The following is a 26,634-nucleotide window of genomic DNA, read 5'->3' on the forward strand; positions in this document are numbered from 1 at the left end:
GGAGCCCCCACTGCCATAAAAGATGGGAGGACATTCGCCGCTGGAGCAAGAAGACGGCGGAGGCTCAGCTGGGGATGGCCTCCCAACGTGGGAGGGGTGCCCGTCGCACCATGACCCCCCTGATGTTCCGGATCCTTGCGGTGGCCTACCCTGAGATGGATGGGCGCTTGAGGGCATCACAGCAGACACAAGGGGGTGAATAAACTCACATTCTGATGACTTTGCAGGCAGTGGAGGGGTCTGGGTGGGGGAGGAGGGCTGTGGGTTTCCCTAGGCCAGGGCGAGTTCCGTAGGCTAGGCCCCTCCAGAATGCAGGCCATGTGCCACTCCACCCCACCTCTGTAGAGTGCCAAGTACAGGTATACATGCCCCTGTGTCATCTATGTGGACAGATGACACTCATAGCCATGTAGGCCATATCCCAGGAAGTGCATCTGTAGAGGCCAAGAGCACGGCGTAGTGCAGGGGGCTGCTGTGTCTGTATTGTCCGCCAACGGTAGTGGTAAACCATGCACTCAACCTGTCTTTCTTCTGTTTCCCCACCCCTTTTTGTGCTCTCCCTGTTCTTTTGTGCATCAGCATCATCAGGCGGAGGTACAGTGGCACCGGAGAACGAGGGAGCTGCGTCCCACATGGCCATGGAGGGACACACCACGGACTCAGAATATACCAGTGTGACGGAGGGCGAGGGGAGCTTCACGTCGGTCACCGGATCAGCAAACAGCGACACAGACTCGTCCTCCGTTGGGAGCTCCCTTGTGGTGGCGGCACCATCTGTGCCCCCCACTTCTACAGGTACAGCCGCCACCCCCCCTACCAGCACTGCCCTCCCAGCAGCCCCTCAGCCTTCGCTCCGTGCCCGCTCACCCAGGAGGGTGGGCATCACCTTCGCCCCAGGCACCTCAGCCATTCACCCCTGCTGCCCTCAGTGAGGAGGCCATTGACCTCCTCAGATCACTCACTGTTGGGCAGTCTACCATTGTGAATGCCATCCAGGGTATAGAAAGGGAGTTGCAACACAGTAATGCATTCCTGGAGGGCATTCATTCTGGTCAGGCTGCCCTTCATCGAACCCTGCAATCTCTGGGCTCAGCACTGATGGCAGCCATTGTCCCTGTGTCTAGCCTCCCCCCTCCAACTTCCTCCACCCAGACCCAATCCCCTGTACCCCAGACTATCCCAAGCACACCATCAGTCCAGCATGCACACACCTCAACACACAAACGTGGCTCTGGCAAACATAGGCACCACACATCCCACAGGCACTCGCACAAGCATCACCCACATACAGACACAGCAACATCCACTGCCTCCACTGTGTCGCCCTCCTCGTCGTCTCTATCCTACCTCCCAGTGTCATCTACACTCTCACCTGCATGCTGTACATCTACAGCCACTGGACTCACACCAGAACACCCAGCACCACACTCCACTTACCTGCACTCACCACCCCCACTACCATTTACACGTCCCCTGTCCCTCTCCCAGTGTGTCTGTGACGCCCCCTCCCAAAGTACACAAACGCGGGCACCCACACACCCAACATCCATCCACCTCACGACAGCCTCCAGAACATGCACCTGCACCTGCACCCAAATCATCTAAAGTTACACCTCCTACAACCACCTCCTCTTCCTCCACTCCCAGACCCCCTCCAGCTACCCGTCCCAGTGTTCGTCAGAATCTTTTTCTGAGCAACCTTGACCTCTTTCCCACCCCCCCCTCCAATTCATAGGTCCCGTAATAGCACCTCTGCCAAAAAAAGTCCAGTTCCAGTGGTGCGTGTTAGAGGTATGTGGAGTGCACCGGGCACCAGGGCAGCCAGTGTGACACGGAGCCAAAGCACTGCCAGTCCACCCCCTGTAAAGCACCAGAAGTTAGACAGTGCCCGACGGGAGAGGGTGAAGACTCCTGCCAGCAAAGCCGCTCACAAGGGTCCCGGGGGGAGTGCCGAGTCAGCTGTGACTCCTCCCAAGGTGGTGAAGGGGCAGAAGAAGTCTCCAAAGTCTGGTAAGAGCAGCACAGCGGAGAAGGCCGCCATCCTTCCCGCTGGCCAGGACGCCACCGCCAGCCCCATCGTCACTGGTCAGGAGACCACCGCCAGAGTCTGTGCTCTGGAGGGCAGCACTATCGTCACTGGTCCGGAGACCACCGCCAGTCAGTGCCCAGGAGGGCAGCACTATCATCACTGGTCCGGAGACCACCGCCAGAGTCAGTGCCCTGGAGGGCAGCACTATCGTCACTGGTCCGGAGACCACCGCCAAAGTCAGTGCCCTGGAGGGCAGCACTATTGTCACTGGTCCGGAGACCACCGCCAGAGTAAGTGCCCAGGAGGGCAGCACTATCATCACTGGTCTGGAGACCACCGACAGTCAGTGCCCAGGAGGGCAGCACTATCGTCACTGGTCCGGAGACCACCGCCTGCGTCAGTGCCCTGGAGGGCCCCGGCAGCCACAGACCCGCTAGGCACTGAGGGACCGTCATGCCACACACCGCTGCACAGGTCAGAGACAGCAACGTCAAGCCCCGCTGAACAGGGCAAGTACCGCTGAACAGGGCAAAGACCGCCATGGCAAAGCACTGCTGAACAGGGCAAAGACCGACATGGCAAAGCATCGCTGAACAGGGCAAAGACCGCCATGGCAAAGCACCGCTGAACAGGTCATAAACTGCAAATTCAAGCACTGCTGAACAGGGCAAAGACCGCCATGGCAAGCACCGCTGAACAGGTCAGAAACTGCAAAGTCAAGCACCGCTGAACAGGGCAAAGACCGCCATGGCAAGCACCGCTGAACAGGTCAGAAACTGCAAAGTCAAGCACCTCTGAACAGGGAAAAGACCGCCAACTCAAGCATCGTTAGCCCATGTGCAGCTGAGACAGTGACAGAACTGGGACCGTCACGGGGAGCGTGATGCACTCTGGGCACCAGTCCCCCTACAGAACCAGTGGAGAACTGCATCCACTACCTGAATCCTTCAGAGGATGAAGCACTCTGGGCACCAGTCCCCCTCCAGAACCAGTGGAGAACTGCATCCACTACCTGAATCCTTCACAGGATGAAGCACTCTGGGCACCAGTCCCCCTCCAGAAGCAGTGGAGAACTGCATCCACTCTGTCTGTCCTTCACAGGATGAAGCACTCTGGGCGCCAGTCCCCCTCCAGAACCAGTGGAGACTGTTATCCACTTGAGAGACTGTGGCTTTGCACTCCCCAGGATTGAACAGTGGGCAACCCACCCACTGTAGAGACTTGAGAGACTGTGGCTTTGCACTCCCCAGGATGGAACAGTGGGCAACCCACCCACTGTTATCGAGTTGAGAGACTGTGGCTTTGCACTCCCCAGGATGGTACAGTGGGCAACCCACCCACTGTAGAGACTTGAGAGACTGTGGCTTTGCACTCCCCAGGATACATCAATGGGCATGGAGCCCCGTCGTGGATCTGGCGTGGTGCTGTCATCCGGCTGAGGTCCCCCCCCTTCCCTTCCCCCTGAGGTGCCTGTTGTATTTCTATCTGATGCCCCTGCAGTGTTCTCTCCGTTTGTGGACAGGTATCTAGTGTGGGCCTCGCCCATGCATTGTGGGCCCAGTGGTCAACGGACATTGAATTGTGCATACCTGCACTACTAATCATGATGTATATATTTGGAATGTGTATATATGAGCTTACTGTATTTGGATACATTACAATGGTTCAAGTAATTTGGTTTTGTCTTTGCATTTTTCCAGGGGGTTGGGGGTTGTTACTGTGATGTTTGGAAATGCATTGGTGTGTGTGTTGTAGTGTGCGAGGGTCGGGTTGAGGGTGGGGGTGTGGCGTGTGTGTGTCCGTGACTTTTGCCTCCCCCCTACCCTATGTCGTAGGTGCAGTACTCACCGTTGTCTTCGGCGCCGCCGTTGCTGGTGTTCGTAGAGGAGCAGGAAGACAAGCGCAGGGAGTATTTGGAGTTCCGGCTCAATGGTGGCCTCCTTCCTCGTGGAGTGTGTTAAGGTGAGCGTTTTCCCATTGCAAAAGCTGTTTCCACCATGTTTTTATCCACGGTGAATCCGCCCCGGAAAAGGTGGCGGATTGGTGGGTTGTAATAGTGTGGGCGGTACTTTGTCTTCCGCCTGTCTGTTGGCAGTGACCGCCGCGCTGCTTGTCTGTACCGCCGTGGCGGTCGGAGTGTTAAAGTGGCTGTCTATGTTGGCGGTTTCCGCCACGGTCATAATTCCCTTTTTTTTCCGCCGGCCTGTTTGCGGTATTACCGCAGCTTTAACACCGTCTGCCAGGGTTGTAATGACCCCCTTTATCTTTTTGATTTTACAGAGAGACCTTAACTCTGACACCCTAAGATGCAGGTAAGGGGTGAGGTTGAGTTCCATCACTAACTCTTCTGTATTAGACATTATGGCCCTCATTACGACCCTGGCGGTATAGAACCGCCAGGGCCGCGGCACGCGGGAGCACCGCCGACAGGCCGGCGGTGCCCCACGGGGCATTCTGACCGCTTAGCCGCGGTCAGAGAAGGGAAACCGGCGGTCTCCCGCCGGTTTCCCGATGCCCCCAAGGAATCCTCCAAGCCGGCGCAGCTTGCTGCGCCGGCTTGGGGATTCCGACTCCCCCTCCCGCCATCCAGTTCCTGGCGTTCCTCCCGCAGGGAACCGGATGGCGGGAGGGGGAGTCGCGGGGCCCCTGGGGGCCCCTGCAGTGCCCATGCCAACGGCATGGGCACTGCAGGGGCCCTCTGTAAGAGGGCCCCAAAATGTATTTCACTGTCTGCCGTGAAATACGCGACGGGTGCAACAGCACCCGTCGCACCTTCCCACTCCGCCGGCTCGATTACGAGCCGGCATCCTCGTGGGAAGGGAGTTTTTCCCTGGCATGGCGGGCGGTCTTTTGGAGACCGCCCGCCAGCCCAGGGAAAAACTCATAATACCCTCCGCGGTCTTTTGACCGTGGAGCGGTATTATGGAGGGCTGAATTCTGGCGGGCGGCCTCCGCCGCCCGCCAGAATCAGAATGAGGGCCTATGTTTCTAAAAGTTGGAATACTTTTTAAGAATCTAAAACTATCTCTAGAACGTAATTCAAACTTTTACAAAACTTTTAAACTCTAAAAGAAATGCTAACATGGACTAACACAAGGCCCTAGCAGGACTTTTAAAAATGTAGAAAAATACCTCAAATTTCAAAAATCAGTTTCTAATGACAATTTTTTGAATTTAGTCGTGTGATCAGGTATTGGCTGAGTAGTCCAGCAAATGCAAAGTCTTGTACCCCACCGCTGATCCACCAATGTAGGAAGTTGGCTCTGTATGTACTATTTCAAAGTAAGAAATAGCATGCACAGAGTCCAAGGGTTCCCCTTAGAGGTAAGATAGTGGCAAAAATAGATAATTCTAATGCTCTATTTTGTGGGAGTGTGGTCGAGTAGTAGGCTTATCAGAGGGTAGTGTTAAGCATTTGTTGTACACACACAGGCAATAAATGAGGAACACACAATCAAAGACAATTCCAGGCCAATAGGTTTTTATATAGAAAAATGTATTTTCTTAGTTTATTTTAAGAACCACAGGTTCAAGATTTACAATCAATACTTTAAATGAAAAGTACTTCACTCAGGTATCGGAGGACCTTTAAATCAGCAAAATAGCATGTACAGTTTTGGCAAAAATGGCAATAAGCTATTTTAAAACTAAACACTTAGTGCACCTTTCAACAGTTCCTGGGGGAGGTAAGTATTTGTTAGTTTTGCAGGTAAGTAAACCACCCACAGGGTTCACAGTTGGGTCCAAGGTAGCCCACCGTTGGGGGTTCAGGGCAACCCCAAAGTTACCACACCAGCAGCTCAGGGCCTGCCAGGTGCAGAGGTCAAAGTGGTGCCCAAAACGCATAGGCTTCAATGGAAATACGGGTGCCCCGGTTCCAGTCTGCCAGCAGGTAAGTACACGCAGCTGCGGAGGGCAGACCAGGGGGGTTTTGTAGGGCACCGGGGGGGGGACACAAGTCAGCACAAAAAGTACACCCTCAGCGGCACAGGGGCGGCCGGGTGCAGAGTGCAAACAGGCGTCTGGTTTGCAATAGATTTCAATGGGAGACCCAGGGGTCTCTTCAGCAAAGCAGGCAGGCAAGGGGGGGGCTCCTCGGGGTAGCCACCACCTGGCCAAGGGAGAGGGCCACCTGGGGGTCGCTCCTGCACTGGAGGTCAGTCTCCTTCAGATCCTGGGGGCTGCAGGTGCAGTGTCTTTACCAGGTGTTGGGTTCTTGGAAGCAGGCAGTCACGGTCAGGGGGAGCCTCTGGATTCCCTCTGCAGGCATCGCTGGGGGAGCTCAGGGGGGTCAACTCTGGCTACTCACAGGGTCGCAGTCGCCGGGGAGTCCTCCCTGTAGTGTTGTTTCTCCGCAGGTCGAGCCGGGGGCATCGGGTGCAGAGTGGAAAGTCTCAAGCTTCCGGCAGGAAACGTGCAGTCCTTTAAAAGTTGTTTCTTTGTTGCAAGTTGTAGTTTCTTTGGAACAGGGCCGCTGTCCTCGGGAGTACTTGGTCCTTTTAGATGCAGGGTAGTCCTCTGAGGCTTCAGAGGTCGCTGGACCCTGGGGGACGCGTCGCTGTTGCAGTTTCTCTTGAAGTGGGGAGACAAGCTGGTAGTGCTGGGGCCAAAGCAGTTGGTGTCTCCGTCTTCTCTGTAGGGCTTCAGGTCAGCAGTCCTTCTTCGTCTTCAGGTCGCAGGAATCTGTTTTCCTAGGTTCTGGGGGCCCCTAAATACTCAATTTAGGGGTGTGTTTAGGTGTGGGGGTTAGTAGCCAATGGCTACTAGCCCTGAGGGTGGCTACACCCTTTTTGTGCCTCCTCCCTGAGGGGAGGGGGGCACATCCTTAATCCTATTGGGGGAGTCCTCCATCTGCAAGATGGAGGATTTCTAAAAGTCAGAGTCACCTCAGCTCAGGACACCTTAGGGGTTGTCCTGACTGGCCAGTGACTCCTCCATGTATTTCTCATTATCTCCTCCGGCCTTGCCGCCAAAAGTGGGGCCGTGGCCGGAGGGGGCAAGCATCTCCACTAGCTGGAATGCCCTGTGGTGCTTTAACAAAGGGGGTGAGCCTTTGAGGCTCACCACCAGGTGTTACAGCTCCTGCAGGGGGAGGTGAGAAGCACCTCCAGCCAGTACAGGCTTTGTTACTAGCCACAGAGTGACAAAGGCACTCTCCCCATGTGGCCAGCAAAATGTCTGGTGTGTGGCAGGCTGGCAAAACTAGTCAGCCCACACTGGAAGTCGGGTATGTTTTCAGGGTGCATTTCTAAGATGCCCTCTGGGGTGTATTTCACAATAAAATGTACACTGGCATCAGTTTGCATTTATTGTGCTGAGAAGTTTGATACCAAACTTCCCAGTTTTCAGTGTAGCCAGTATGGTGCTGTGGAGTTCGTGTATGACAGACTCACAGACCATATACTCTTATAGCTACCCTGCACTTACGATGTCTAAGGTTTTGCTTAGACACTGTAGGGGCATAGTGCTCATGCACCTATGCCCTCACCTGTGGTATAGTGAACCCTGCCTTAGGCTGTAAGGCCTGCTAGAGGGTTGACTTATCTATGCCATAGGCAGTGTGAGGTTGGCATGGCACCCTGAGGGGAGTGCCATGTCGACTTGGTCATTTTCTCCCCACCAGCACACACAAGCTGGCAAGCAGTGTGTCTGTGCTGAGTGAGGGGTCCCCAGGGTGGCATAAGACCTGCTGCAGCCCTTAGAGACCTTCCCTGGCATCAGGGCCCTTGGTACCAGGGGTACCAGTTACAAGGGACTTACCTGGATGCCAGGGTGTGCCAATTGTGGAGACAAAGGTACAGGTTAGGGAAAGAACACTGGTGCTGGTGCCTGGTTAGCAGGCCTCAGCACACTTTCAAATCATAACTTGGCATCAGCAAAGGCAAAAAGTCAGGGGGTAACCATGCCAAGGAGGCATTTCCTTACACAAGGCAAATGTGATGGGCACTTCCATTTCAAAACCTTTAGAAAACAAAGTCACAGGGTCTAGTGCATGCTTTGAGAACCTGGGCAAACTCATTTAAGTTTCCCTGCAGATATGGCTTCCTGCTGGATGAAACCTTTGTAGGAGCTTATTAACAAAGATCTTCATTATAGGATTTAATGAAGGGATGCCAGATTATTTCTAAGGAGTTACTTTTAGGAATGTACAAGAAACAAGATAATTTGACAAAATAACAACTTATGATCAGGTTCATGCTAGACATAGTGCTCAACAAACAGCACATATCTGACACATTTAAATTAATTTTAGGTTTGGCCTGAGTGTCGCCCATGCATTATGAACCATCATGTTACGATACATTAATAGGCTCAAATGGCAAATTAAACTTGGCCCGATCCAAACATAAATACTTGCTGCAGAGAGCAATACATTTGCTAATAGTCAACTGCTTCAGTAATTCACATTGCAGCACACTATTTCAATATTTTGTTGAGTGCAAAGCTGAAAAGCAGATAGGCATTACCTATAGGAGAGCATGGCAAGACTAGCCAAATTTTGTAGTGCAGCTGTAGCCCTGGCAAGCCACTTACCTCCAGCATACGAGACCTGCGAATTGTAATGTGAGTAACGTGGGGCGATGCAGAGCTGGTCTCCACTAATCCAAGTTTCTCCTTTTCTTTCGTTACCATGTTTCGGAATAGAAGGACCCTCTTAAAAAAAAAAAAAAAAAAATGAAACTTTCAAATTTATTCTGAGTGAAGAATAATTCCTATCATCTTCATTACGCGTCTATTGACAGTTAACATAAAAAACAAGCATGCTTGTTCTCAACTTTGGCTCTATAGTACAGTTTAGCATCTGTCAAAAGCAATTACAAACATTTTTAGTAGAGTAAAAGATTTCATTGGAACTTCTTCTACAATAGTTGCTAATAACAAGGGAGGCAAATCAGTCACTGAAGGGAAATCTGGCACTAACAAAAAATTAATAAGCCTGTATTCTCGTTATATTTAGAGAAAGGCTGTAATGCTTTTCCTCAGGATTTTCACCTTTTTAGGTTCTCTGTCTCTATGTTTGGATTATTAATGATGTTGCTTTATATGTGATGAAACTCACACTGCAGCACAGAGCAGCACTGGTCTTTCAATATTTAGAGTAGATGTCAGCAATATTTGGAAGCTCTGCCTTTATGAGAAGTGCTTATTTTGTAGATTTGGGACCCTACTGTATGCCTATTCACTGACAGCATCATTTTGCTGAATGGAAACCTTTGATCACTCACTCACCACCGTTTTGAAAACCATGGAGACCACTCAAACATGTGTTTCATTTTTCTGCTGGTGTTTAGCTCTTTTGCTTTGGTACTTTAAAAAAAAATAAGAAAGAAAAAAACTGCAGCAAGCTAAATGCATCTGCCTTCTATTTGCAACTTCCAACTTTAGGAAGTTGCATGACATTCCCCCTTACTAACGTTCTAAGTTCAGTTTTTTCTCCATTTGTGTGAGAGTAGCAATGATTTGCTATTCTCTCTTTAATATGACTGCCATCGGTGTAATGGTATAGAAGTGTTTTGCATCCTATACTTTGTACAGATGCCAGAAAACAAGTTTTTGACCATGAAACATAGAAAAATGTCTGTGTATTGTTGTCCACTTATAAGCGCAAACCAGCTCACAAGCTGGCAGCGCTGCATACTTTGGGCTTGGGAAATTACAACTTCTGGTTGATAGTGACTGGTATCCTCTTTTCTTATCGCCCTGGTTTCCACCATTATCAGTCTTAATTTCATTCTTAAAGCACACAGTTTCACAAAATACAATTCTGGTTGCATCTATGTTCTACTGCCATAATCAGACACAAGGTTTGCACACTAATGCTCATGGACTGGTCAATAAATATCATTCAAAAGGAGAAGAAACTACCTATCCTATAGAAAGCCCTACCCACAAATTGCTGGAGTGAGCAAGGAATATATTAAACAACTGCCTCCAATGACGGACTACAAGGGGGGAGATCGCCATCCTGAGTGCACTTGCAAACTGTTTTTGGTAGGGAATTTGGCATTGGTGATGAGTTTTCAATGTAGCTTCTGTAACATCGGCCTTTATTGGTCAAGTGACATACTGCTGTCTATTGACAATCACTTATACATCCTGTTGGCTACAACTGAAATGATCCAGAATGAAATGAGCAGATTGCACACAGGAAGTTACTCACATTTTTATGGGGGATAACATGAGGGATGTACTGTAAAAGCAACTGGGCTCGCTTCTTATCTTTGTCAAGTTCTTGGAAAAGCAGGCTTGGTTTTACATCCCTGAAAGAAAAAAAAACACATATTCAAAGTAATATTTTGGAAATCAGTTGAATGAAGAGTAGTCCTGTTGCTAAAATGAGTAATGTTTACTATGATGCATTACAACCAAGAAAAGACACGGCCTGAAACACTACCCTCCCCATTGCCATTCAATGCTAGCTAGCCACAGAGGATAAAGGATAAAGAGGCAGAATGTTAGTGATAACTGATCAACACTGCTTGAGCTAGATGCATAGTATTCCTTGAGACCCAGAGCTGTGGCCATCTCTTATACCCTGCTTGGGAACCCAGCTTTATCATGGTTACCATATAACTTTCTGAGATTTGGGCACCATAATACTAGTTCTTATGCAATAGAGTGGCATCACAGGCAAAACCACACACTCAGAAAATGCATAATAATTTTGCTGCTAATAGAGCCAGAGGCTCTGATGAGGGGCAGCCTCAGAAAGAAAAATTTTACTTACCCTGTAAGCATCTTTTCATGGCATGTACTGCTGTAGATTCACATACTGTGTATACTCCTGTCATCTAGTGTTAGATTCAGACATGTGTAACTTGTTTTTGTTCAAAGAAAGCTTTTCGAATCACAAGGTGTGATGACTCCACTTATTGTATGCAATGCGCATGCCCATCGCTGCATAGTAAGATGTAGTTGGGGCATAGAGATACAGAAAAGATTACCAAGCGAAGTAAAGTATTAAGGTTAGAGATTCTACAACAGACCCCATGCACAGCACTACATGCCAGAAACAACAACTCATGCCCCGCTTGCGGTATTGCTGTGGCAGATGATTGATAAGATCCTCCATCTATTCCCAGTGGGTGCGATCAGACCCGGAGAGCAAGCCCACGAAGTTGGCAATGCGCCATTGTTTCCGATTGAACTGCCAAATGCTTGCCAGAAGCATCTATTTTCTTGCTTTCCCAGTCAGAACGAGGTGCATCTCCTGTGGCTTGGGAATTAGCTCTCATCCTGGCTGAATGGACCACCAGGAAATCGAGGTGTAACTGTCCTCAAATGTATGGTGGGTCCGAGGGAGAAGCCTTAAAGTTTTTGTCAATGCAGGGTGCGACAACTCTGGCTTTCACAGGCTTTTTGAAGATATCCCCAGCAGGCTTGAGCATGCCCTTTAACATGGGCAAGTATGGAGGTACCTCTGCATGGAGGAGAGAGTTTCTAGCAAGAAAGCCTCCTCCCTAGGCTGGAGATAGAGCTCAATCACATGGAAATCACCCACCCTGTGAAGAACCTCATGGAAGGAGGTTATATCGTCCGGGGAGAGGGTTTGGCAGGGTATAAATCCTGGTCGGTGGCTGCTGGGAATTGGCTTGATAATCATCCCAAGGGTCTGAAGCCCGGGGGAAATATGCGAGATCATAGGGAGACCATGGTCTGCCTCTGAATATGAAGATCCCAGTGGTGAGTGAGAGTCATCAGGCAGTAAGGCTGAGGTAGGAATACGGGGAGACGAGGAAGTGGAGGAGGGGGAGGTCGAGGAGGAAGAGGAAGTAGTGCAGGCTTGGAAGGCCCAGGCAGCAGTGCAGAGGTACCTCTCTCATGTCCTAAGCACCAGATTTGATGGAGGGTTAAGTGGTGGAACAGGCTTAGCCACGATCCTGATTGTGGATCCTCTGCTGGCCAGCATCTAAACGTTCCTCAACCCTCTGAAGGATGGCTAGTCAAACTCCTCCAAAGATGGCCTAGATGGAGCTGAAGAAGGTCGGAATCTAGAATGCCCTGAGGTGGGTTTCGGCTCCAAAGCTTTCGACTCCAAATGTGGGTGAGCAGATGTTTTTGGATCCAGTGCTGAAGCAGTGGTCTACATCGAAGGGTGAGACTTCCAGCCGGACCTCGGCACCGAGGGATGCAAGAGTGCAATCCTTTTTGTTGCCATCTTCAGATTCTTTTTTTTTTGCCGTTGGGTCTGGAAGTCTGCTGAAGGAGCTCCAAGATAAGGAAGAAGTTTTTTGGGGAAGAGATTCCAGAAATCTGTTGAAAATCCAATCGAAGTTGTTACCATCACAAACAAAGAGATACAGGAGGAGTATTCGGAGAAGGGTTTAGAAAGACTTTTTGAGAAAGCTCATTTAGGGGGCTCTCTGAAAGGCCTAAATGGAGAAGACACCCTTCCAGTTTTGTGACAACTGCCACCACAAGTTCTCCCAGAAGGACAGGCACCCAACGGGACCTGGGCCTCTCCAGAGAAGAGGAGTACAATATTGCAGAGGAAGCAGAAAGAAAGATATTGGATGTCGAAGGAAAGATCTTCGACGTCGAAGGTCAGGTGACACAGAAAACAAAGAAACCGAAGGCACTGGAAAAAAAACAGCCCGATTCATGTAAATTGGACTCAAGGGCATTGAGGTGAGCCTCAGCATCGAAGAGCTTGCCAACCACAGGCACACCTGACAAAAAGAGCCCTACAAATCCCAAAAAAGGAGTCTCTGGAGGCGGACTTGACAAATCCAAGATGTTGAAAGACAGTAAAGGGAAAGCCAATTCGACATCAAAAACAGACAGGCCGCGAGCAGAACAACGAAGACTGACGACCGAGACGTCTTCAAAAAACTTTCTGAGGTCGAAAAGGAAGACACCAAGTCTCGTTGCTGAACAAAAGGTGGTAGGAGATATAGTGAAAGAAAAGGCGTCTCGAGCACGAAATGGAGGGATTTTGTCGAAAGCCTAAAGGGGTTCCACATACCCCAGGAGACACTGATGCCAAAAGAACACAGGGAGGAAGAGGTCGAAGAAATGTAACCTCTCCTTACTCCAGAGGAGGGAGAAGAGCTTTTCTATGAGGAGGGGGAGGAACAGCTGGCTGAAACATTTCTGGGCTCAGAAGCTATGTTGAGCAGTGGCACGATCTACATACAGACTCCCCAGAAGAAGGGGACAATAGTTACCCCTTATGGCCCTCGCCGCCCCATGATGATATAGGCATGTATTATCAAGTCATTAAACATGCAGCTGAGAAGTATGGGGTACACCTGGACGAAGAAAAGCCACAATCCTGCTTTCTTGTGGAAACCCTAATGCCTTAGCAAACCAGGAACCAATTCCTACCCATGCGCCCCTAGTGTCCTGGACCAGAGAAGAAAAGCTTTTGAAAAACCTGCTATTTGTGGAGCTGGACTCCAAGGGCACAGAAAAAATACAAACATTCATCAATAGATCCAGCATATATGAAAGGAACAGACCCTGCAGATTCAGTCATTGCAGCTCCCAGACCAGTACCGAAAAAGAGGACCACACTAAGTGGATTACAGCAACAACAACGCCAACACATGTTTAAATTCTGTTTTGGATGCAGCAGAAACATCTAGCCGGCAAAGATGATGGGAGTAACTCTAAGAAGACACTAATGGTTAAGACTCTCAGGATTCAAGCAGGAGGTACAGCAGGAATCCTCAACAACGCACTCAATGGTGAACAGCTGTTCCGCAGTACAGTTGATGACTAACTTAACTAGTTAATAAAGGATAATGAAATTGCTAAATTGATGGGAGTTTTGCAGTTTTGAGGAGGATTGCGCAGGGGAACAACACCATCTTGCAGGCCCACAGGGAGAGGATGTTTCAAGAAGGGAACTTCACATCAAGGCTTTCAAGGAACCAGCCAATCAGCTTCTACATGACAAGGTTGACAGTACAACAAAACCAACAGCCTTTTCGTGGAAAGGGCAAAGGAAGGGGTCAACTCCACAAAAGCGGATTTACTCCCATGCACAAGAGACTGTAAATTTAACACACCTCTAACAGACAGCATCCTGAAAAGGCACAGAGAAAGAAGAGCAATTACTACTCACAACAACTGTAAGGGGAAAAATAAGAAACATTCCTTCAGCAGTAGAGGAAAATAACATCAGACAAATGGATATTAAATGTAATCCAATTCGGATATTGCACAGATATTCTAAAATTCCCTCCAACAAAAGGGCCAAGGAAAAAGATGCACTCCAAAGACGAACAGAATGTCTCCTCAAGTAGGTGGAAGAATTGTTGGAGGAAAATGCCAATAGAGTAGGTCCCAAAGAAAGAGGTCAACAAAGGAAACTACTCAACTTATTTCCTAATTCCCAAAATAGACTGCTCTTTATGACAAAGCTTAGACCTCAGGTTCAAAAACAAATTCACACAGAGTAAAATATTCAAAATGACAACATTGCAAGAGGTAATCCCTAAATTACAAGTAGGAGATTACATGACAACAACAGACTTGAAGGACGCCTACTTACACATCCCAATGAATTGGCAGCACAAAATATTCCTATGGTTTGTGGCAAACAAGACTCACTACCAGTTCTCTGTATTGGCATTCGGGATCAGCCCCAAGAGTTTTCACCAAGTGTCTAGCAGCAGCCCACCTCATGAGGCAAGTCATACATGTTTACCCATACCTAGACGATTGGCTGGTAAGAACAAACTCCTATCAAAAATGGAAAGATGACATACAGAGGGTAATAAAAACCTTATTCTCACTAGGATTCACAATAAACCTAGGGAAATCATCCCCAAAACCAAAACAGGAAAATATATTTCTTGGAGCAAGAATAAACTCAATTATGGGGAAGGTATTTACCAATGAGAAGAGAACACAATCATTGATTGCTGAGACTCCACTTTAACAGAAGGGGCAAGTTCTGACAGTGAGCATGGAGGGGAGATTTCTATGGAAAATGGTCTCATGCATTCCCCTAATCCCATATGCGAGAATTCACACAGGACCAATTCGGGAATGGTTACTGAACCAATGGTCACAAGCAACAGGGAGATGGAAGGATCTAGTAGTTGTCACAAAAAATACAGGAGAAAATAGTGTGGTGGAACAGGTCAAATATAAATCAAGGCATGAAATGTCAGCAAATAATTACATCAGTAACAATTAAAACAGACGCCTCACATATGGGGTGGGGAGCACATATGAACTCGTTTAAAGTCAGAGGAGTTTAGAAAGAAATGGATGCAGTAAAACACAACAGCATCCTAGAACTACAAACAGTATTCCTAGTCTTAGAAGCCTTTCAGAAGCAGTTATTACGGAAAACAGTATAAATCTAAACATACAACACTACAGCAATGTTTTACATCAACAAACAGGGGGAACAGAATCCCTTCAGTTATCGAAGCTAGCCTAAGATCTCTGTAATAGGACCATACAAAGGAAAATACCATTAACAGTGACTGACATGCCGGGGCAGGATAATAGAGAGATGGACATGCTCAGAAGACAGGAAACTTCCTCCCACAAATGTGAACTAAATCAAAAAGTACTCAAAAAGATCTTTCAGAAGTGGGGAACTGCAACAAAAGATTTTTTTGCAACACCAGAACACGCAAATTGCCAATGCTACGCATCCAGTCAACCTCACCACCAGTCCCTGAAGAATGCTCTGTCGATAAAGTGGTCAGGGACATTTGCTTCTGCTTTTCCCCAATACCACTATTACATAGGGTGATCAACAAATGCAAAAGAAGCATAATGACTCTAATATTAATTGCCCCCAAGTGACCAAGACATACATGGTTCTAAGAAATAATACACACGGCAGAAGGGAATTTTAAAAAACTGTGCATACAACAAGACCTAATATCTATAGAAAAAGGGAACATTTTTCACCTAGAACCAGAAGCCCTGAGCTTAACAGTCTGGTTCCTGAGGACATAGAATTTGGACACTTAAAACTATCAGAAAAAGATTATGGCAGTACTTAGCTAGGCAACAAAGCCAACAACAAGAAGGTGCTACTTCTCTAAATCGAAAAGATACTCTGTATGGTGCTTGAAAATAGAGTTATTAAGGAATCAACAGTGCTAAAATACTTAACAAATCTGATACACTGCAAATTAACATATTCCTCCTTAAAGGTACATTTAGATACAGTAGTTGCGTACACACAGGAACACGTAGGGAGAAGTGTTTTTACAGAACCAGTAATAAAACGATTCCCAGAGGGTGCAAAAAGAATTGCACCACCAACGAAAGTACCAACACCTGCATAGAACTTTAATCTGGTGTTACCTCAATTAATGAAGCCAACCTTTGAGCCCTTGCGCAAAACCTCACAAAAAGACTCACACTAAAGATAGCATTTTTGGTGCCCACTTTGGAGAGTGCGCAAAATACAAGTTCTTACAATCCAGGAACCATATATACAAATTCAAAAGGATAGGATTGTATTGAGAATGGATCCACAAAAAATGTAGCTCAAACCCAAGGGCATACTCGACAAGGAAGAAAGAAGCAACCATTGCCATTCTAGCAAACACACCATTACATGATCTTTGTATGGTAGCCACGTGGTCATCCACGCACACTTTCACAGAACACTACTGCATAGACATTCAAATGAGTAAAGAAGCTCAGGTGGGTCAGAAGGTACTAAAACATCTATTTGCACATATAAGTCCCTCTTCAGCCCAAGCACAGCATGTTGACTATTCCAATACATGTATATCTAGAAAAGATTAATCATGCAAAACTAACAGTTTCTTACCTGTAGGTGTAGTTTTGTAGCTAGAAGAATTTTCTGGATTCTAAAGCAAACAACTCACCCACCTCAACCAAGAAGATGGCGACAAAAGGTGGGAGCTTCCGAAGGAGGAGATAAAGCGTAACAGGAAGCACCAAATGGGCAGATCCGTTGACGCCCAACAACAAAAACAGAAAATAAAGAAAGGACTAAAGAACAGGTAAGAAGTTGGAAAAATTCCAGACCAAACCACCAGGTGGCGGAATAACTGGTCAGTTTTTTAGAAAGTGAGTAGCTGTGGATTTTGGGTCCTAGCTTAGCCAGGACCGAGGGAAAGATAGCAAACCTGGGCATTTTTAAAAACTGAACACCTAGGAGAATCTAGGATAGGGTGACTTGCATGGCTCTTGCCAGGTGGCTTTAGCCAGAATCCCTGGCAAACCTCAAACTTTGACAAAAAAAAAACAAGTAATTTTCCTCACATTTTTGTTATGGAAAGGTCTGGAATCTTCCACTGAGCATTTGCCCAAGTCTTCCAATACAAACACTTCTGTGGGTAGGCTTAGAGCCAACAACAGGACGCAACATGGATACATCAATTTTTCCACTCAAACTGACATTTTTTTTTTTTTTTTTTTTTACAAAGTGGGTAGCTGTGGGTTGTGGGCCCCTAGCTCAGCAGGCACCTAGGGAAACCTAGCAAACCTGTACATTTTTTTAAACTAGACACCAAGGGGAATCCAGGATGCGGGGATTCTCAGCAGGTTGTTTTACTCAGAATCCCTTGCATACCTCAAAACTTGACTAAAAAACACATTTTTCTCACATTTCTGTGATGGAGAGGTCTGGAATCTGCGAGGAGCCACAGGCTTCCATTCACCCAGCATTCCTCTAAGACTTCCAATAAAAATGGCAACTCGCTTGTGCGTGTAGGCCTACTGCCTGCGACATGAAATGGTCCAAAATGCAACATGGATACATCACATTTTTCCAATCTAACCTGACCTGTTTTTTCAAAGTGGGTTTGCTGTAGTTTTGGGCCCTGGCTCTGCCACCAGCACCTAGGAAAACTAACAAAGCCACACCCTTTTAAAAACACTTGGAATCCAGGATGGAGTCACTTGCATGGATCCTATGAGTTTTTTTTTTAAACCAACAATGCCCTGCAAACCTCAAGACTTCTGCCCCATTTAGTAGGGGTGGGAGAATTGCCATGCCCATACTGGGCAGCCCCCACCCCATATGTGTTTCTTAAAAACTTCCCTGGCATCTAAAGGGCTTTCTGTCCCTCTTTGGGGCAGATCAGGGCTAATTAAACCCATCTGCCCCCCCGGGGTAGCAAAAAGACTTCCCCCATTTATCTGGGGTGGGGCAGCCCCCACCACTAGATTTAAAAACAAATCCTGGCATCTAATTGGCTTCTGCCCCCGACCTGGGGGGCATATCTAGGATAATTACCCTCACTGCCTTCCAGGGGAGGTAGAAAGACCTTTTCCACATTTATTTGGAGTGGGGGCATGGCTATGCCCATGCTGAGAAGCCCCTACCCCTACAAACCTATTCAATTAATAATCCCTGGTGTCTAGAGGGCTTTATGCAGGGGTTAATGCCCTCATCTACCCCCAAGAGTGGGAAGAAAGTTAAATATAAAAATAATGGAAGGGGAACACAAGCCCTTAGCCAAGGGGCCGCTTGCCTGTCCCTGGTGTCTAGTGGGTGGATCCCTGCGAGGGGATAGCTCTCCTGTGGCGATCTCCAAACAGGGATCCACTGGGCAGAGGTACCATTGGAAAAGGGAGATTTTACCTTTTCTAATGATATCCCTCCTGTTAGAATCAGTGCTCGGGTGGGGGGGCAGATTGCTAGAGAAGCTCTTTCTCGAGAATGGTGATGTTAAAAAATCATAAAGGACACCCTTTGGTGGGGTGCACCAGAGGGGCCTTTATTTACCTACCCAGTGTCGGCCACTGACTGACATACACACTGAGAAGGGAGTGCAGGTGACGGCCATGTAACATTTTACATTATTTGATGTAAAAATAGTCCCCTATTTAAACAAATTACCCCAATAATTCTGCCCACAGGTGAACTCTTTAAACACGTGAAAAAGTGGAGAATATCAGCAGCTAGCAAAAATGAAACAAGTGTGTCAGAGCCAGAGTTGATACCCCAGCAAATCACTTAAGACTACACAACATAAATAAACACGATATACAAGCTTACATTGATGAGCGTTTCCAACACTAATTACACAAAAACACATTCACTCTAGCACTGCACATAAACAGTCTATTCGTTAGTCTTTAACACGTCTAGAACACATCATAATTCCCATGAAGTTGGAAACAAACTTATCTAGAAGGCATGCTAAATGTTGAAGCCTGAAAGAAGCACACATCCACCTTCAACAACCCCTTCCACCACAAACCCACTAGAATGCCCATTCTGCAATGTAATGTAACCGTATAATCTTAAAATCTACTAGACCTAAACCAAGTGTCCTTGAAATCAAAGAGCAGCACATAACGTGCCTCACCCTCTAACTAATAGGCCCTAAAACTACAAGTCCATAGTGGTGGAGCTGGAAGTCTATTCCTCCTGATATACTCTGCACCATTCAACAGCATCAATCGCGCCAGCCTAATTAAATGCCTACATCACAGTGTGATCCACAACAAATCCACAGAATGGACTCAGTCATCTCAGACAGTTTTCCTCAGTGAAAGAACCAAATCAGTGCCTCATCTTCCATGCTTCCTAACTCTTCAGCTATCCTATGGAATACCACAGGACTCTGCAATGTTCACTCTTTTGTTAAATAATTACCTCCCATCCATGGCAACCCTTATCTAATCACTCACATTTACTAGCAACATTTATACCAAAAATACCTGTGCAAGACACAAAGTACAACAGTGAATGGCCCACAGTCACCAGAAACACCTATGAGAGTCACAAAGTACATGGATGCCCCAAAGTCACCTTAATCTAAAGTAAAATATGACAAAGAAAACTCTCAATATATCCTTGAAACTGTTGCACATCTATGGCCACTCCCGTTTTGTATCTTCGAGCTCACATCCAAACTAGTACATTACCTGGGAATATGCATGGATTGCGGTATACCATAGCCTCCCTCAAATGACCCCACAGTAAAAGTATCCATCTAAGGGTTTTAAAGCAGATATTCCCATACCGGAGTTTAAAAAAAAAGAATTCTCTGTATCTACTTGACTTCACTGAGGGACTCTAACTAGGCCCTTTGGCTCATGTACTGGAAGGAGTTCACAGCACTAAGGCCCCTGCTACCTCTAGGCTAAGTAAATGAAATGACCCAGCACTGCACATGTTCACCACTGGTTCTTCGCGGCATGCAGCATCAATCTCAAGGTACTCTGCATAAGGCTCAGGGAAATCTATAGAATAAGATAGGAGCTATACAGATTAAATTAATCTAATACCTCCTCCAATCAGCTTCCAAGCATCTTCTCCCTGTAACACATGTTTGGGTGCAAGTTGCTTCTCCATACAAACCTCCAAACTCTGGAGCTGCCTTTCCCGATATATCTTCAGAATAACAGTAATAAAATTTGACTCTTTATCAAGTCTCTGTCCTAACACCAAGATCATAGCACAAGAGCAGCCACGCATTCCATTTGTGGATGATGTCCTCAGGGCTAAATTTTATGCCTGGGCACTATGACATCCTAATGTAACTCAGCAGACTCAACATGAGTTTATGAACCTTAAGGCCACAAGTTACAACAATAGGCCAATTGTCATCTATTACTCTTCACTGCCGGTAGCGTGATGATTTAATACTGTTAGCCAGCCAACAATGGGAAATGGCTGGCGGGGCCAAAAGGTGCTCCAGCTCAAGCACTGCACTATTAACCATCCCCATTAACAGAGAATACCATGCTACGCCTTCTGATGGTAAATACCGACATAACATATACAAATAAGAAAGGCTCTTTAAATCTGCTTATGTCTCACACCTCCTTTTACACTTTGCAGTTCCCCATTAGTGCTTCTAAGATCAGTCCATAGAAGTTGTAAGCCGACTGTCAGTTCTATTCAGCTAACACATCAAATAAACTAACCCTACACATTCTCAACTATATACTAAAGAGAATTTATCAATCCAAAGCCAAACTGACGCAACATAACACAATGTAGTATGCACAAGTGATCTGGTGTCATGAATTTCCACTCTTGCAGTTATGCACATGTGCTGTGAAGTAATGAATCTACACTCTCGTAGTTAAAGATGGGAGTTTCCAGTGGCCCAATGGGTTGGTAAATTGAATCCCAAGTATTAGTTCATTTTTGTTCTCTTCTGTGTGGTTTTCCGGCCCAACGTTCACAAATAATACGCAGTAATACCACAGAAGAGTTGCGTGATAGGGGTGATGAATGCCAAATGAGTCTAGAGCAGTTAAGATTGAAAAAAAAAACATTTGTAAAAAATGGGGATAAAAGGACGGAGAGAAGCAAATAGTTGGGCAAGTGGGAGAGACAGTAGGAAGAATGGAAATTTGAGAAGAGGAGTAAAGACACAATATGAGTAGATAATAATATGAAGAAAGGCAGTGAGAAGGGAAAGTGAAAACAGAAGAAAGAAAAAATGGTGCAAAGGGTGAACAGCAGTAAGAGTTAAAGAGAGTGGAAGGAAAGAGCAAAAAAGTGGGAGCAAAAAAGTAGAAAAAGGATGTAAAGATAAACAGTTAGATGGAAGGGAGAAAGAGTGACTTGTGAAAGGATCGAAGAATGTATCATGTGTGGAAGGAAAGGTGAAAGGATGGATGGATTGATAATATATATAAAGGTGAAGGGAACTCTACAAGGGAGGTCTGGGCATGGTCACTTTTTTTTGCTCTGTGACAGCAGAGATATGCTTCATATTGGGGACATTTTACATTTATGGCTACATCTTTGCACACGACACAGACAATAACACTGCTCAGACTCAAATATTCCTAAACAGACATCATTCCTCCACACAACCAACAACGTACCAAAAGTCCAGACTGATGGTAGCATTTGGTCTTCCATTCTGGAATCACAAACTTGACACACCCACACAAACACACTCTACAGTTCCCATTAGTGCTTCTAGGATCGGATCAAAGGTGTTGTAAGCTGACTGTCAGTTATATTCAGCTAATACACCACATAAACTAATACTACACATTCTCAACTATATAGTAAAGAGGATTTATTAACACAAAACCTCACTGATGCAATATAACACAATGTAGCTATGCACACGTGCTGTGGCGTCATGAAGCTCCACTGACAGCTAAAGATGGGAGCTTCCAGTGGCCCGATGGGTGGTAAGAAGAATCCCATTAAAGTGTTATTTTTTTATTGTCCTCTTCTGCGTGGTTCTCCTGCCACAATTTCACAAATAACAAACAGTAATACCATGGAAGAGCTACATGATGAGGCGATGAGTTCAAAATGAGTCGTAATAGAAATGGTTAATAAAGGACAGAAAGAGGCAAATAGTTGGGTGAGTGGGAGAGACAGAAGAAAGGAAATTTGAGACGTGGAGTAAAGACAAAATATGAGTAGATAAGATGAAGAAAGGCGGTGAGAAGAGAGAATGAAAAGATGGAAATAAGAAAAAAGATACAAAGTGAAAGGCAGTAAGTGTGAAAGAAAGAGTGGAAAGAAAGAAGAAAATGGAAAAAGGGTTTTAGGATAAACGGTTAGATGTAAGGGAGAAGCAATGATTTGTGAAAGTATCGAAGGATGGGTTAGGTGTATATATAAAGGTGAATGTATGGATAGACAGATTTAAGGATTTTGAGAACTCTACAAAGGAGGCCTGGGCATGGTCACTTTTCTTGCTCTGTGCCGTTAGAGGTATGGTTCAAAGTGGGAAACTTTTACATTTATGGATACATCTTTGCATACGACCCAGACAATCACACTGCTCAGACTCATATCACTTGACAGACATTATTCTTCCGCACAACCAAAAATGTACCAAAAGTTTAGACTTATGATAGCATTCAGTCTTCCGTTCTGAAATCAACATAGACGTGCAAACTGAATATGAATACACTGCAATCAAACACCCTCCCAGAGCCAACATGCTATACCTGCACACAAATACTCTTATTGCAGGTAACCACTGATCAAGTGTGACACATAGCAACCTGCTACACTAGTTATACTGTAAATAGTTATGTGGTGTAAGCCATAAAAAGAAGCATTTTGTAACAAAAACTGTTCACTTTATCATAGTGCTTATTCTTTGCTTCTCAAAACAAGCACTCAACTGACCTTCTGGACAAGCATCCAACCATTACAAAGCAGGATGCTGCCTTGCCTCTGATCCCATGCCCCAAATCAGATAGAAAACCAGCTATTTCACCTCTCTCCAAGTGAATATACCCCATTCTCTACTACCAAGCAGTAAAAAATATGACCCATCTAAAATCACACAAGTAAGAGAATGGCAGGTGGGACTTATGATAAGTTAAGTAAAATCAGATGAGATGTGTAAAAACTGTGGTGGAGGTGAAAGTGAAGAGGGAGATCTCCTGTACAGAATCTGTGCAAAATATAGTCCCAAAAACAAAAACAAAAACAAAAAAGAAAATATTGTATACAATGTAGAAACAATAAAGGGGAACTCACCTGCAAAACATTATAAAACTATTTAAGTATGTTGAAGAGAAACATACATAATTAAAACAAAATACAACTGAAAAATACACCTGACTTGCATTGTAATGTATGCCGGTAATACACACAGGTAGGGGCGGTGTTTCTAATGTATGCGTGTAACACATTTTGGCCCTCATTATGATAATGGCGGTAAAAACCGCCTACCGCCCTGGCGACGGCCGCCAAAAGACTGTCGCCGCGGCTACCAGCCATCAGCTGGATTATGATCACAGCCAGATTTCTGCCAGAAGGCTGTGGCCATGCCGGTGAAGGGCGATAAGGTGGGGCTGCTGCGAGCAGCAGCCCCACGCCAGTAGACCACCTCAGACCGTATCATGACCCGTGATACGGCCTGGCAGTGTTCTGCTGGTGGACGCTGCTGCTGGCACCAGCGCCCCGTCCCGTCTCCTGCCGGAGGACCCCCTGACATAAGGTAAGTCGGGTGTTCCGACAGGGGAAGGGAGTGGGGGTGTTGTGTGTGGGTGTGTGTGTATGTCTGTGCGTGCGTGTATGCGGGTGTGTGATGCCTGTTGTATGTGCATGCATGTATGGATGTGTGTGTGTATGTGTGTGTGCATGTTGTGTTGTGTGAATGCGCGTGTGCTTTTATGTTTGTCAATGTGTGTGAATGGATGTATGTATACGTGGATGAACGTGGGTATGGGTGTGTGTATGCGTGTGTTCGTATGTGCATGATGGTGCGTGTATGTAGTGGGGGGATCTGGGGAGGGAGTGGGGGAGAAACCAGGGGAGGCGGAGGTGGTGGGGAAGAACCTATCAGACCGCCAGGGTTTTCGTGGAGGTAAGGTTGCCACGTAAATCATGGCGGTAGGCGGGTCATAATCCTGCAGGCGGGCAAGTGATGGCCGCCGGGCTGGAGACTGAAGTCTTCAGCCCGGCGGTCGTTAAAACCATGGCGGACAGTGTGGTACACTGGTGGTTTGGCTGTAGCCAAGCCGCCAATGTCTTGATATGCAGAAAAGTACAGACAGCCTGTTGGCAGTACTTTTCTCCATATTAACGCCGTCCGCCGGGGTCATAATGACCTCCACAGTGTGTCACCATTATAACACACATGTGAAACAGAAAATGTGTGTAAGAACTACTTTCTCAGAATTGGACCTCTGAAATGATAACCGAGACACACACAAAAAAACCTCTCTATCCCCTTCCACCTCACTCGCTACCCTTTATAATAAGGAATATGTTACTTATCTTTTAAGCATCTGTTCTTGGCATGTACTGCTGTAGATTCACATGATCTGCATACTTCCTGCCATCCAGTGTTGGCTTCAGAGTAGTGCAAGTTGTTTTTCTTTAAAGAAGCCTTTTGAGTCACAAGGTCGAGTGACTCCTCCTCTTGGTGATATTGAGCAGGGGCTTCGACTATGCTGCTAAATTGTTTTCCCGCAGATGGGTGCAAAAGGAGTGTAAAGTATGTGTAAGTAATGGTAACCATGCTAAATATAAATACATAACAAAACTACAACAGCCACAGGTGTCCGGGGAGAAGGGAGGGTGCATGTGAATCTACAGCACTACGTGCCATGAACAGATGCTTACAGGTGTCTATAACGAACATGTTTTTCCTGCTTGATGTAAAATCTGTTTTACAGTTTTCTGTTTGATCTTGAATATCTCCAAGAAGAAGAATATTGTCTATCATTGGTAAGTGATCTCCTTTAATCACAGTAAAGAAAAGGAAATAACGTGATATTAATAGGCAGGAAATCTTGTGAACTCACCATTGTCGGACTCCCTGTTATTAGCACCCTCCTTCTGATGTAAAAAAAATTGTATTCTCCTCTAACATTTTCCCAGTGTTCTGCTCTGGGTAACACTAGTCTGAAATAGGATAAGCCCTGGGTTTTGTCCTGGCCTCCGCACAGAGAAACTTGGAGTTTCTTGGACCATCTATCTTTCTGATTTTGTCAATATATGTAAGGCTACTTGTCAGGCTCTTAAAGTAGATATTTTTTGTATGCAGCTTCTGGTGAAAGTCAGTCCGCTGTGCTAACATCTGTTATCTGAGTCACTGCACCCCAAAGAAAACCTGAACCCAAAAAAGAGCAAAAAAATGAAAAAGAGATTGGAGCTCCCCTCGGACTAGAGCTCCAAGCATCTGGGTGAGGGCTAGACAGGTCCCACTGCCCGTTAGATACACCACTCCAAAACCAGTAGAAGAGGACTCTCTGGAACTTACTTTAATTTCTTGCTACACCTCAAAAGGACTTATAGATATCTTAAACAGGAGGAACCTACTACGGGCTCTTCACTCAAGAGCCAGCCCTCAGAAACATCACTTCGGAAGACATGGACTGGCTCACGTTTGAGCCACCCTTCCTAAACGTAAGCAAAGAAGTTACAAAAACAACCTTGAAAAGCGCAGCTCAGAGGACTGCAGTTTGGGCTGCAAAGGAGTCCTTTGCAGATTGGGGTAACTGAACTATACATCCCCCGCCTGACAAATATCTGTTAGCTCTATTACACACTGTCCCCAGGGTCAGACCAAAAACAGTCTTAAGAATCTCAAGCAGGGTGTAGGAATCACTGGTCCCCCATAACGGAGGCCCCACAGGCTATACCCATAGTCTGCTCACAAAACAGAAGAGAGGTCAGCACGGCCACACACTCACTCTCACAAAATAAGCAGAGGGACTGGGAAGGATCAAGGTACAGGTCCCAGCACTACGCGGGGCGTAGAGCTCAATCCTTTGCGCTCATCTAAATCCCTGTCAATCTAGTTATGGAACGTGGCGGGTTCCATTGCTAGATCCAGCGAAGCAAGGTTCTATTCAAACTCTAATGACATGATCTGCATGCAAGAAACCTGGGAATGCGCTCCATCTCATTTGTTAGGCTATTACGAGATCTGCCAGCCAGCCACTCGCCCAAGTATTTTCGGGCGGCCCTCTAGTGGCTTATTCACCTTCATTAAGCACCCAGTCTGTTTGGCAGCCTCTGAGCTGATAATCAACAGCAAAATGGCCCAAGTAATTTCCATTAGCAGTGTGAACATTGATCGGGAAAAGTTAGATTTGATACCGATTACTGCTACATAAACGCCTCGAAAAAAATCAAAGGTAGTGTCAATCCTCGAACTCCTGGAGAACCTGGAATCTGTCATCTTTAGTCACCCCGGCCATGAAATAGTTGTGTTGGGAGACTTCAATGTAAGTGGGCTAGATGC

General features: G+C 46.4%; 1 protein-coding gene across 9 annotated transcripts in view; it reads right to left on the reverse strand.

Moving 5' to 3' along the window:
- Positions 1 to 26,634, reverse strand: part of UBE3B (ubiquitin protein ligase E3B) — a 342,871-nt gene that overhangs the window by 152,593 nt on the left and 163,644 nt on the right. For all 9 annotated transcript variants that reach the window (XM_069214750.1, XM_069214746.1, XM_069214747.1 and 6 more), the window contains 2 exons: positions 10,191 to 10,290; positions 8,564 to 8,683 (listed from right to left, as the gene is read on the reverse strand). In XM_069214750.1, the coding sequence (XP_069070851.1) occupies positions 8,564 to 8,683; positions 10,191 to 10,290 (220 nt within the window). The remainder of the gene's footprint in view (positions 1 to 8,563; positions 8,684 to 10,190; positions 10,291 to 26,634) is intronic.

This window comes from Pleurodeles waltl, chromosome 11, assembly GCF_031143425.1.
Source record: "Pleurodeles waltl isolate 20211129_DDA chromosome 11, aPleWal1.hap1.20221129, whole genome shotgun sequence".
NCBI classification, from domain to species: Eukaryota; Metazoa; Chordata; class Amphibia; order Caudata; family Salamandridae; genus Pleurodeles; species Pleurodeles waltl.